General features: G+C 46.0%; 2 protein-coding genes across 2 annotated transcripts; both read right to left on the bottom strand.

Moving 5' to 3' along the window:
- Positions 1-3,520: 3,520 nt before the first annotated feature.
- Positions 3,521-10,897, bottom strand: mfsd6a (major facilitator superfamily domain containing 6a). The gene is made up of 7 exons (XM_062446478.1): positions 10,639-10,897; positions 8,472-10,188; positions 7,411-7,508; positions 6,032-6,193; positions 5,820-5,918; positions 5,395-5,675; positions 3,521-4,912 (listed from the first exon to the last, which is right to left on the bottom strand). The coding sequence occupies exons 2-7, from the start codon at positions 10,184-10,186 to the stop codon at positions 4,682-4,684; spliced, it is 2,586 nt and encodes an 861-aa protein (XP_062302462.1). The 5' UTR covers positions 10,187-10,188; positions 10,639-10,897; the 3' UTR covers positions 3,521-4,681.
- Positions 10,898-11,378: 481 nt separating this feature from the next.
- On the bottom strand, positions 11,379-12,993 carry LOC134007215 (slit homolog 1 protein). Its single transcript, XM_062446479.1, has 2 exons — positions 12,847-12,993; positions 11,379-12,593 (listed from the first exon to the last, which is right to left on the bottom strand). Exon 2 carries the CDS (start codon positions 12,573-12,575, stop codon positions 11,511-11,513), a length of 1,065 nt encoding a protein of 354 aa, XP_062302463.1. The 5' UTR covers positions 12,576-12,593; positions 12,847-12,993; the 3' UTR covers positions 11,379-11,510.
- Positions 12,994-13,373: the final 380 nt, after the last annotated feature.

The following is a 13,373-nucleotide window of genomic DNA, read 5'->3' as shown; positions in this document are numbered from 1 at the left end:
ACCACTCCCACGCACACTCATTCTGTTGGCATCAGCTCCTAACCTCTCTGTGTATTGGCCTTGCAACTCCCAGCTGGTGGATCATCACATCCCGCAGTTGTCCAAAACGACACCTGCACTCAGACGAAATCACACGTGGTAGAATATTGTTGAGAAAAAGAAGGTTACATAGACCTTGAATTTATTTTATTTGATCCCAGCCTATTTTCTCAGAAAGGAAGTCGAGAACGGGTTTCCAAACAATGTCCTGTAAATTATGTTTCTTTTGTTTTATATGCAAAGCTGTCTCTCCACTCAACACAAGTACATGTAATAACTCAATCTGCTTCAGTATCAATGAGCTATTTTGGGGAATTAGGCCAGCCACCACACAGTGTACAGCCTTGGGGAGATGAGCTTTGTTTTTCATTTGGAAACAAAAGATATAATCTATACTCTGCAGAACAGATCTTTTCCCTCGCTCTCGTGAGGCTATTTAAAAAGACTCACAGACACAAGAATAAGCTAATGTCTGTTTAAAGAGAGAGCTATGGAAAAAGTGTCGATAAATTCATGAAAAACAAAGAGATGGATGAAGATAATTGTCAGGGTAGTACTGAGTCTGTTTGCTTTTCAGTGCAGTTTATAATGATGTGTTTTTCCACAGGCATAGGGAACAGGTAGGCTCAGTTTCCAGTACACCCACACCTTTAATCCTGTCTGGCTATGTGGTGTGTGCGGATCTGACCTCCGAGGGCAGAACCAGCTACCAAAGTAGCTCTGACCCTGATGGCCCTCCCTGACTATGCCCTAACCCTCAACCCTTCACTGTTTGTTACTGAAGCTCATTAAAAGAACCGACAACATACAAACAACATATGCAATAAAGGAAAAATAACCTGGACGGATCCACCATGGTTTCCGTCCCCTAGCTCAAAGATACGGCCTGCCAGACGGAAAATCTCTATTTCAGCTTTTAGATGGTATGTTATTTGGTTGTTCTTTTTAAAGCAGGGTGAACTTTTCTTCCAACTTCAACTTCTTTCCCCCCACACTCCACCCCCCCCTCCCGTCCCTCGCAACTACAAACACATTTCAATGACGAACCCACGCTTGAGCCTGTCAGACCCTCACCATGTCAGAACACCCACGCAGTTCTGCCTCCTTCCCCGTCTCCTCCCACCCCCCTCCCCCCTCCCCCTGACAACCCACATTCAGACTTTTGCACTAAAGGGGGGTTCAGCCTTCCAAGTTCCTCTTTTGAAGCACTGCAAAACGATTCCTATTTTGGATTATAGAAGCTTATACCCATTGATCCATTGATCCTTGTTGATTACAGTTCATGCAGTGAATTGTTAAAGTAAAATCCAAATAAATGGCCTGACAAAATAAATGCAACAACCGTATTACACATTCGGTACATAGTTCATTATTGTCATGGAAGTTAGTATCAGATTATTGTTCAACAGTGTATTGTTACATACATGTGGATTTAGGTTAGTCTCTGAGGCAGGTACAGTGTTCCAGTACATCTACACTTGACCTGACTTCCAGATTGTGTTTGTGCTTAAATTTGTGAAAAACAAGATAATTTGTGGGTGCACTGAGCAGTAGCACATTACTTTGTAGGTATCTGAGAAAGTGTGGGATGTCATGAGCAGCTTATGTCTGAGTGAACATGTGTGTCTCTGTGTGGGCGGGAAGTGAGTGTGTGGGCGGGGAGTGTGTGTGTGGGTGTTTTGGTGTAGGCGGGGTTGTCTGACATGCAGAGATGGGAACTGCAATCTTGACAGCACAACGTTACAAATTTTAAATGGTAAATAGATGGTTTGGCCATTGTTGGAATCAATCTCCCTCTAGTATTTTATTTGGCCAGGAACTAAAGCATGCAGGTGAACATTCAAGAGTGTTCCTATTAAACTGTAATTGATACCACAGATAGAGCATGCCACACTTGGACACAGGGGGAAGCTAGAATTGCACAGCCCACATGGAGACTCCATGGGGGGGCTCTCTGTCTTCAATCTATGCAAGCAGGCTGATAATAAGGGGAATTGCATATGGTGTGCCTGAGGGGATTTGCCCACGTGGGCGGGCCTGTGACCACGCAGGTAGCCGAGACCCCGCTCCGCCCACTGTGTAGACCTGCTAATGTGTTCCATGTCCTCTGCTGCAGGAGAAGGCGTGGAGCCCACCCGTCAGCTCGTATCAAGCTTAGGGAACCCTGACGCCCCTTCTGTGAAACTGTCATGCTAATTTCTGAGGTGTGCACTTATCTGAGGGCGTCCTTATTCTGGAAAGATTTCACTTGCCAATACTACCAGGAGTCTTGAGCTTCTCGTCCAACCACTATACACCACAAAACTATTAAAATCCAAGAACATTCGGAAATTCTGATAAAGAAATATAATAATCGGCAAAACAATAAAAACTACATGAGCGTAAGTAAAGTTGATTTGCTCTTTGAAGTAAAGGCACAATTTTTGCATGATTATTGCTGTTAAGTTTTTGATCTCAACCCAGCAGGCATGAAAAACAACAACAGCTAGGGATTAGACCCCCCCACTCACACGCCTACCTTTCAAACACAAGTCCCTGACTCAATTAGAAGAAAAAAAGCTTGGCAACTTAGGTTTCCTTACAGAATGTACTTATTCAAAGAGCTACTGTATCCGCCTCACTCTCGGCTGCACATCTGATAAAAGTGAGAAGAAAATGGATGTAAATGTTGCAGTGCAAGGCAAGAAAGTGAAGGCTTGGCCAGGCGGTGTCCAGGTTGTGACCCACGGGTCTGAGCTGGAAGCCCAGGGCTCAGCCGGCCAGCATGGGATTGATGGGAGCCGAGTGAGCTGCTGTCCTGCTGTGCTGTGCCGTCTGTGGGGGCTGGTGGGCTGGGCTGAGGAAGCCCACGGCAGGCCTGGCCTGTGGGCGTCATGTATGGGGCGATTGATCACTGGGAAGACAAAGCCCTTCACTGTCTCTGTGTGCTGCTCCCCTCACAAAAGAGGACATCCTGGGGTCTGCGGTCTGTGTTTGGAGTCCTAGAGGTGACATGGGAGATGGAGTTTGAACCCTTACCGTTTTAAGAGGATGTAAAGCGATGTTACATATCTGTTAGAAGTTCATTTTACCACCAACTGGCTTCAGTGTGCATGTAGGTCAACGGCACGTTATCAGTGCGTTGTGTGAACAGTGATGGTAGCCAGCTGAAACAGACCCTGTTGCAAGACTGACCATGGCAGCTGTCTGATTTAATTTCTCATAGTGCATCAGGAGTGTCTGCAGGCAGGGAACGGACCAGTCACCATCGCCATGAGTCAACAGATTCAACAAAGTCCCATCTGCAGGGCATCTCAGAAGCCTGTACAACAGTGGTCAACGGAGTCTAAAATAGTTGAGTAGTTGAGCTCAGAATGGTCAACAAGCTGATTAATTAAATTTGGTTAGTTGGTTAATTACCATAAAAAGCATTGAAACCTTACATTGAAATCAACTAGATGTTGAATAAATATGTCAGACAAATTACAAATCACAATTGAACTGGCATATACATTATTTATTCCTTTCATGCCTTGAACGATAGCCCCAAAACAATCAAAGGTAAACAGTGTGGTCTCAAAGTGAACACCCTGCAGCAGTTCATACTGCCTACCCATGTGAACAATAAAAAAGATACTATGGGACAATAAATTATTGTTGACCACTTGATTTAATTTTGTGGAGCTTAATTTGTGTTCTTTGATAAAACAAAACCCTTGTCAGTATGTCAGCGAGAGCTACGAGGAAATGACATTAAATTGCATTAATTACCACACTCAAAACAAAGGCAATAGGGAAAAACAATGAATCAGCTGATGAGATTTCAACACAAATATTAGACCTAATCTATGCCAAGACCATTTTTTATTTACATGGGACATAGTCTAGTTTTTGCGGAACACTATTACTGTCCTCCCACACAATCCCATCAGCAGCAGGCACACCATGACCTCAATAACATCCACACTCCACACAGCAGTAAACACACACACGCAAACACACACCACGTACACACTAATATCAAGTGGGTCTAAGCCGTGTACAGTAGCACACTACTGCCCCCAAGTGGCCAATCCTGGAACTATTAGGACAACGAGTCCTGATAATAGAGGAAGTAGTTCAGTGTGGGATAATTAAGCCTTCTAAAATGTCTTTATTGTACTTGGCTTCTAAAGAGTCAGAAGTTTAAATGCTGTCATAATATGGAAAACGGAAAAATACAGGAGCAATAAATACGCGTCAGAAGCGATCCGACTTCCCCCTTCGACCAAAAGTTATGTATACCAAGGACTCTAGTCACCAACGCTCTAAGCACAATGCAGGAAAACTGCAGTGTAATGTTTGCATATCACAGTGAAATTATGTAATTGAAAAATCAATGACCCTACTGCACAACACCATTGCAGACATTGAACAAAAAGATAAATGCGCATCAAGAGGCACTTCAACATCATGGATCCAATCCAAGTTCCATTCAACAAATACTTGTGTTCATAGGTGAGTCTTGAGTATTAATAAACACTCCCTTAACATGATTCATATAAATACTTCCTTCTGGAATAAAGGGAGACAGCTACACTAGACATGGAAGTGTCAACTCTGTCTCACTGAAGCCACTAGATGAGGAGTGTATGTAAGTGAGGGAGGTGTACACATGCACTGGCTATATGTTCCCAGGTAAGAAGACAGGGTTCTCCACTGGGGTGTTCTGGTCTGGATGGACTGGGGTCTGATCCCAACTCCCCTGACCGTCGGTGGGCTCTGAAAGTGCCTGGCTGAGGGCTAATGGGGGTCCTGTGGGGTGCATGGACACCTGGGGGTCGTTGGTATGGTCGCAAGAGTCTCTGTGAGAAGTCACCACAGCTTGATATTCCGCATTCCGCTCATTTGGCACCTTAAAAAAAAAAAGGTTTTACGCACTTCTTAGTTATCAGACGTCATTGGATGAGCTTTATGACCCAACGTTAAGAGCATGCAGATACTAGAGTGAGTCAATTGGGTGTGGTAACACAATAAGTATTACACACACACCCACTTTGCCTACATACGCCAAACACACACACACACAACATTACTGTATACACACAGACAGGACTGCAAACACACCCAATGTGAACCCAACCCACAAAGATCTATTAAGCCCTGCAGTTTTGAAAATCGGCACACTCTCTCACCTTTCTGCATTGGGAAGGAAGGCATGTAATAGGGAAAAGAGCAGTTAAAAAAAATCAGTCAAATGTTAGTGCAAACAAGCACATTCAGATAAGCAGACAGGCTTTTAAAAGAACCCTGAGAAATGAGATGGACAAAGTTCAGAGAGCATATATCTATGTATTCGTTGCCTTGTCATGTCTTCATTTGCTTATTCCACCGTACCTGCAGCGGCTGTCTCTCTGTGGGCGGGTGGATCCTCGCCATCCTGATCTTCTCTCGGATCTGGAGCACGGCGAAGGCAATGGTGACCCAGGGGGAGCCAGAGAGCACCCAGGCTGGGCGGTTGACGTCCTCCTGTTCCTCCTGGTGCTTGGTCTTCTTGGTGGGCTGCCGGGCCTCCGGACGGGGCACCATCACGCCAGTCTGGTTCTGGACCAGGTCGATGGTGGCGATGGGCACAGGACTTGAGGGCACGGGGATATTCTCTGCCAGCATTTTATCCTCTGTGGGGAGATACGGGGTACAATACCATCCTTTACTGGAAAGCACTGATGCTAGGTAAAAGACATTGAAGATTCTCCACTCCACTCCCCCCCCCCCCCCCCCCATCAGCCATCATGTTTCGGTTCCAGAGTAATTCCTCCTACCTTTCTCCTCATTCTTCCCTGTGATACACTGGATGAAGGAGAAGACAAGGAGGATGACGAGGGAGGCCATTCCTATCCCCCGGAAGGTCTCAGCCACTCCTGTAAAAATGTGTTTGTTCGTTTACAGGGCGACAAAACCGTGAAAAAAAACACAAGAATATACTACAGGTTTCACAAAAGGGGAAGGTGTGTTGGAAGTGTGTCCATCCTACCAAAGTAGTTGACAAAGACTCCGCCCACCATGGCCCCGCAGCCCCTGCCTAGACCGAGGTGGACCCCCTGTAGGATGCCCTGGGCCGAGGTCCGCAGGGCCGGAGGGACGGCAGCGCTCAGATAAGAGATGCAGGCCGCCCACACAGACGCGTGGGTCACACCTACACCACAAGAAAAACACAGGGAGCCAAACAAACATCACTTTTGTACTGAGGTGCCCACATGAACAAATTTAAATTTTTAAAGCATTAGTTCCAATAAGCATAATTACAATAATACTGAAATGTTATATCCAACTGTAACCGTTGCCAGCAAACTTGACCCATTTTAGTGTCCTTCTAAAGTACCTAAAGGAGTAGTTTGAAGCGTCTGTTGACTCTACGTAGTTCATATAGGAAAGTCCCTAGATCAGGTATGAAGTTCAAACTTCTGGAGTTACTGGTGCAGCACCGATGCAGCACCGGTGCAGCACCGGTGCTGCACCGGTGCAGCACCGGTGCAGCACCGGTGCAGCACTGTCAGCAGAGGACATTTCATTCCCTATCCTCTTCCGGCTCCATCCACACACAACTGTGATTTCTCATGATCGGTGGCTGTCTGTAGGACCCCCCACCCCCCCACAAAATATTTCTTGTTTCAACACAATGGTTTTTAACAGAGCATACTTATGCTACTGCTCGTGTGAGACTGCTGAACTAAAATTGACATTTGACTCAGCACAGGGCTTCAAACTCAGTGCACAAGGTCCTGTGTTATCATGTTGCTACATACCTAAAATACCGTCACATGCTCAGAGAATGGGACCATACAGAAATGATAATGTGGGTGGAGCAAGGCAGTCTTAATGTTTAAGGCTAGAATTTGAGAAGACTAAGCACTTATATTAGGTTCACAGGCAGCTTTATAGGCCATCACTCATCCAATGAGGACATTGTTCTTTACCTCAGTAAAGCTGAATTTGAATGTTCAATGATGGCAGAACTGTTTGAAAGTAGGAGTGTAATGTTTGACAAGGCCAACCACACCACGGGTGCTAGTAAGCTAAGTTATTGCTCCTCCACAACCATGGCAAACAAACAGCCTATCCTTTGCACAGGGATAGTCATGCTAAAACACATCTTTATCATGTGTCCGTGTATCCTTGCAGTGGGGTGCTGCGACTAAAATATATGTGTGTCCAGAGAGCGCATATCCTTTTCCGTGTTATGAATTGAGTTGCCAAGGAAATGGCTGTTTGATAAGCCGTAGCTTGAACAAACAGGCAGAGTTCCTGTCCCCAGACTCCCCCTCAGCGGTTCAGCTCAGGCCACGACTAACGAACACGCCTCAGAATCGACGCACACACCGAGGGACGTCATCACTTGACCTTCTCGCTTACCTTGAAGAACCTCCATGGGCAGGACTATCCAAGCGCTCTCCAAGTACGAAATATACAAGTAGCGAGCAGTGTTGCATGCCAGGCCGATGTACAGGACCCTGGGGTGGGAGAGGGTGGCAGTGAAGATATCAATCATTAAATCATAGATCAGTAAACCATTTTAACACTGGTCTGGACTGAAAGATTGAAAAGACATCTGCTTCAATATAAAAGGACAGAGCCACTGCAACTGGCCTAGCCTGATTTCATTGAATGCTGCTGACAAATAAAGTAGATCGGGTTGGAAACAAACATCTGACCTGTGTTCAGTCTTTAAATGGCCTGTCTCTGTGAAAGGGACAACAGGCTGCTCCTTCTATTCTATTCACGTGATCTTGTTGTGAAACAAATGTCATACTTGATTAGTTATTACTTGAACCACAATTAAAGCAAAAAGAAAATATGTTTGAATGTTCCTTGTTGGCTGGTCAGAATTACTGTTTGTATTAACATGGTCTTAACCCAGGAAACAAGAAATATACCAGTGTTATCATAACCCTAGTCAGACAACCATCCAAGGTCTAACGGAAAGCATGAAACTGGGTTCAATGTCCAGTGGGCTGTTAAGGTAAAGCTCAATGGGTAAAATCCTCACATTTCAGGAACAAAAACACCTTCAACTAAGAGAGGACTGTAGAACCTGCTGGACTAGAACCACCTTTTGAGGATTTGTATTTGTTGATAGCTAAAACAGAGAATGAGTGCTTTGACGATCTGAGGCTTAAGCCTCTACAAAGGTGGAGAAATGGAAGCAGGCATCACAGTGCTGCACTGATGTTGGTCGCAGAGAACCCTGAGGGCCTCCCTGCTCCTGAAACATAACACCCCCCTCTCAAATGTCCCTGCTCTGTGCAAAGTCTGTGCGACTCCACTCCCCAACACAGTCAATGAAATCATTGTTTCCCTGAAGTAAAGTGCATGGATTGCTGAGAAATCATTGGTTAAACAGGTCAGTTCAAATGTAAGATAGCAATACTCATTTAGGTTTAATCCACCCTCTCCAAAATCCTGTCTTTTCTTACCTGATGTGACCCACCAATTCGATGAACTTATGGCTGGTGAAGTAGGCAGCCAGCTCTGACGCGTGGCTTAGGACAGAGCACACGCCAAACAGAGTGGTGGACCCCTTCAGGTCCTCCAGGTGCCAGTACAGGAAGGTAAACACAAAGCCGTACCCGAAGCCCATGAACCAGGCCACGAACAGCACCGTGCTGTACTGCACGCTGCACAGCAGTCGGATCAGGTCACTGTAGCTGTAATGTTGGGGGCCCGAATCGGACGATACGGGGCTCTGGTCCAGGCCCGCCTCTGGGGATGGAGTCAGCCCGTTCCTGGTAGATGGTGTGGCCTCCGCCTCATCCGCCCCCTCCCCCAGCTCCTGCCTGTAGTTCCCATAGTCAAAGTAGAACTGTGTGGCCACCACCAGGGCGGCACCCATCAGAACCCCAAACACGATGAAGGCAACCTGGTAGTTCCTGTATTCGGGCAGGACACAGCCCAGGCCATTGATGATGATGTCGACGTGCGTGTGGTCGATCCAGATCCCCACCAGGAGCATGACCAGGCCCCAGCCCAGGGAGCCCCACATCCTCTGCAGGCCGTAGCGGTCCCTGTGAGTCCCCAGGTACTGGAGGGTAACCGTGTCCACGATGGTCACGGCGGGCGCGCTGAAGAACTCACCCACAATGATGACCAGTAGGATGATGAGGAAGATGGTCTCTACCTGGTCCTGATTGTAAATGATGATGTAATCTTTGGCTTGGGTGGTGGTGGGCATGGTGGTGGTGGTGCTGGTGGTGGGGATGGTACTGGGGGTGCTTATGGTGGTGGTGGGTGTAGTGGTGGTGGTGGGTGTGGTGGTGGTGGTGGTGGGTGTAGTGGTGGTGGTGGGTGTGGTGGTGGTGGGTGTGGTGGTGGGTGTGGTGGTGGTGGGTGTGGTGGTGGGTGTGGTGGTGGTGGGTGTGGTGGTGGTGGTGGTGGGTGTGGTGGGTGTCACTGCTGTGGTAGTTGGCATCGACAGAGTAGTAGGACCGTCAGTAGTATTGGCATCTGTGCTTCTTTTATACCTCCGGTGCATGTTACTGGGGGAATCGGAATTATCCAAAAGTGAAGAGTCACCATGGGAATGATCTATGTGGCGGCGAATGATCTTGTCATTGGTGTGATTGGCTAGCAGGGAATCATTGATGAATGATACAGTCTGGGGGAGTGTTGGGGCCACAGTTGGGGTCACACTAAACTTCTCAACACACGTCATGTCAGCTGGCTTCACAAAGCCAATGCCACAATTGAAGACCAACCAACACAGCACAGAGAACACCAGGACTGGCTTCCCTTTCTTAAAGCGATCAGCCACCATGCCCCAGAAAGGTGCACTGCAGAATTCGATAAAGTAGCGGATCCCAACCAATAGGCCGCTACGACTAGGCGACATCCCAAGCTGCTTGTAATAGACGGCGAGGAAAGGGTGCAAGGAGCCGTAGGCTGCATAGAAGAAGAAGTAAAAGATTTTGGAGATGAGGAGATGGCTATCAATTCGGAGGCAGAGTCTCTCCCAGCAGCCAATGGCCATGGGTGAGGACATGTCTGTAGCAGGTGTTTCTGATGAAGGCCCTTGAGGAGGAAGCTCTGTAGGCAGCTCCAGGGAGAGAGAGTTGAAAGGCTCAGCCAGGACATACTTTTTCTTCTGGTCTTCTTCATCATCCGTTAGGATGGCAACTTTGTCATCGTCTGCCATTTCTGTAACACAGTATAATGAAAGCGTAAATATACATACAATTCACAACATTTAATTTCAATGAATAGCAATCAATGTGTAACGTGACTACTAAAACAATTTACGCGGAGTCAAAAACACTCCTCATTGATAAGGCGCGACAGCGACATTTCAGTGTCATATGCGGAAGTAAATGTCAAAGCTAGCAATTACATTGAGAATATCAGAACAAAAGGATATGCAAAGGGATTTGGGTGGGTTATTTATACTTGACAATACAATAAACTTTATTGGTAGGTTATTACAAAAATAATCAATAGGGCTACTACCCGGTGAAAGCACAGACCCAAAAGCTACCTAGAGCCATATATTTTACAACGCTATCACACAAAGAAACACAATAAAAATGTTACATTGAGAAACCGTTCTATATAAACTAATGACAGAATAATGCACTCGTTCTTTATTCATACCTGTTTAATTCAAGTCACCGGTCAGTGCCCCATCAAACTATGACTGCGCAGCTTCGGCAGCAATTCAGATTCCTTGCAAGCATTTCTGGTTTTATGTATACAACTTTAATTATTTTATATCCAAAGAAATATCCGTGTGTTGATTCTTATAAACATTTGAAAAATAACTGTATCCACGGGCCATATAATCATTCCGTTTTTTTTCTCTTTACAAACTCGATCTCTCCCACCTGTGCTTCGCGAACCAGGGGATGGGCAAAGGGATGGGCTGTACTAGGCGCCGTGACGTCCCTATCTTTTAAAGTGAAAGCTCTTGTCTCGACAGTGGATGTCCTTATGAAAATAATTTCCGCATATTTTAGACGAAATGTCAGTGGTTACAAATACGTTGCCATGTCAAGTGAACTCAAGTCATAATCAGCCCAGAAGTAAACTGGAATAAATATCAAAATTGAACATGTGATGACAGTGGGATGCGGGCTATAGGCTACTGTTGTTGCTGCAGTCAACGTGAGATGAAAAATGTAAATAGGCCTTTGGCCTATTTAGGAACAAGGAAAAGAAGGTTGGACATTATCATGCTCTGTTCAGTATAAGATTGCTGACTGATGTAGAAATGTAAAAAGCCACCACTGCCCAGTCTCATTTTGTTATTTTCAAAATTTTTAATAAAATATTCAACACCACAACCAGTGTGTTGCGAATCACTGAGTACATACTTAGGCCCACTAAAACTGTTGTCACAATTATATATAGCCAACTGAATAAAGATAGAGTAAGTTAGAACAAAAATATTATCTGATCAAAAATAAATTACATTACATATTCTATATAATTCTTCTAGGATATAATACATTTTGGTTGATAAATGGTTAATTCTCAGACTCATCTGACATGTCTCCCTGCTGTGTCCAGTGTTTACTATTTTTCTTTTTCTTTCTCTTCCTCTCTGCCATCACCATGGCAGCCAGCACCGTTGTCACCACGGTGACGGTAATGACTAGCACTGTGACTGTCTCAGCTATACACAGCTCAGTGTCCACATCCATCAGATGGTAGTTTTCCAGTTCAGGTGGAGCGCTGCAGCTCAGGTTGTGGTAGTCGTCCAGGAAGAGCCTCTGGACACTCTTCAGCTTTCTAAACTCCCTCTGCAGGTCGCAGTCACAGTTCCAAGGGTTCCCCTCCAGAAGGATATGGGTGCTGTAGGTGTGGATGCTCAGGAACGTTTTAAAATAGACGGTGCTCAGGTGATTATGGGCTAGATTTAGCAGTGCTATGTTGGTGAGGGGCTTGAAGACCCCTTCTTCTGTCCGGGTGATGCGGTTCCCCTGCAGGTTGAGCACCTCCAAGGATCGGAGCATGGAGAAGATCCCGTTGTTGAGCGAGCTGATCTTGTTTCCCTCCAGATGGAGCTGGCGTAAGGTGCTCATGGAGCCAAAAGATCTCATCTGGATGGAATGGATGGCATTGTCCGTCAGATTGAGCCTCTGTAGGCCGTCCAGGTGCATGAAGGTCTTGCTGTCCAAGCTCCTCAGCTGGTTCTCTGAGAGCAGCAGCTCCCTCAGAGCCCCTAAGCCCAGGGAGAAGCCTTCGCCAAGGGAGCAGATCCTGTTCCGGCTCAGGTCCAGCTTCTGAAGGAACTCCAGCTGGGAGAAGGCACCGTCAGCCACGGCACTGATGTTGTTGTCATGTAGGAGCAGCACCCGAAGTTTGCGGACCATTTGAAGGGAATTTTCCGGGATGAAGGTCAGCTGGTTTTCAGACAGGTCCAAGAGCTCCGTTGAAGGGGGGATGCTGCTAGGCAGTTGGGTGAAGAAGGCTCGGACACAGATCGTCATCTTGACTTCCCCACGACATTCACAACCTGTCTCACATGGGCTGCTGTTGGACTTGGCATATACCTCCATCAACAGAAGAAGAAGGAAAAAGTACTGCATGTTAGCTCCTGGGATTGCCTGGAAAAAAAGATATAAAAAGTTACAATGTATCACAAATAACTGGAGTAGGACACGCAGAATAAAATATGCACAAAATGTAACTCTAAACACTTCTACATGTAAATAGTTCTGTCACGCATGATATATAGCTCATAATAGTTTGTCATGCTTAATTATCACACTAATGGAAAAAAGCACTATAACATAAATAACTACACAACACAGCACAACCTAGTTTTGTAGTTTTGATGAGGTTTCGATGAGGACTTACCTTTGTGAGATGAGCAACAGGATCTATTCTATTCACATCCAGCCAACAGCGGCAGTGGGTCAGCCACAGGTGGAAAGTGTGCAGGGAGGAGCGGGCTCAGAGGATGCAGACTTATTGTTCACCGCTTGTGCTGTTGACAGCAGAAGAGCTACTGTATATGAAGAGAGAGAGAGGGAAAGAAGAGATGAAAAACAGAGAGAGGCGAGGGAGGGGGGGCAGGCTTGTCAATAATTCACGCAATGTTCCTCATGGTAGGGTGAGGGGGCAAGGAGAGGAGTCTGCAAGAGATTGCCTGTCTGTAAACTGAGGCAGCATTCAGGAATAAGTATACACTTACTTTCTGCCTTGACCTTGCAAATGATGCATGTACGTGTGTCAAGGATGAAGTCATGGAGTATTTTACATCATTTTAAGGGTTGATGAAGAAAAAGCAGTGAAGCAGTACACACTTGATTCTAATAGTACTATTTCGAAGAGCCAGAATAACCTTACTAATACTTTCATACACTTCAAATACACCAGCCTGG

The sequence above is a fragment of the Osmerus eperlanus genome, chromosome 21 (genome assembly GCF_963692335.1).
Source record: "Osmerus eperlanus chromosome 21, fOsmEpe2.1, whole genome shotgun sequence".
In the NCBI taxonomy this organism is placed as follows: domain Eukaryota; kingdom Metazoa; phylum Chordata; class Actinopteri; order Osmeriformes; family Osmeridae; genus Osmerus; species Osmerus eperlanus.
Note: the sequence above shows the minus strand (reverse complement) of the source record. Positions and strands in the feature narration are given on the sequence as shown.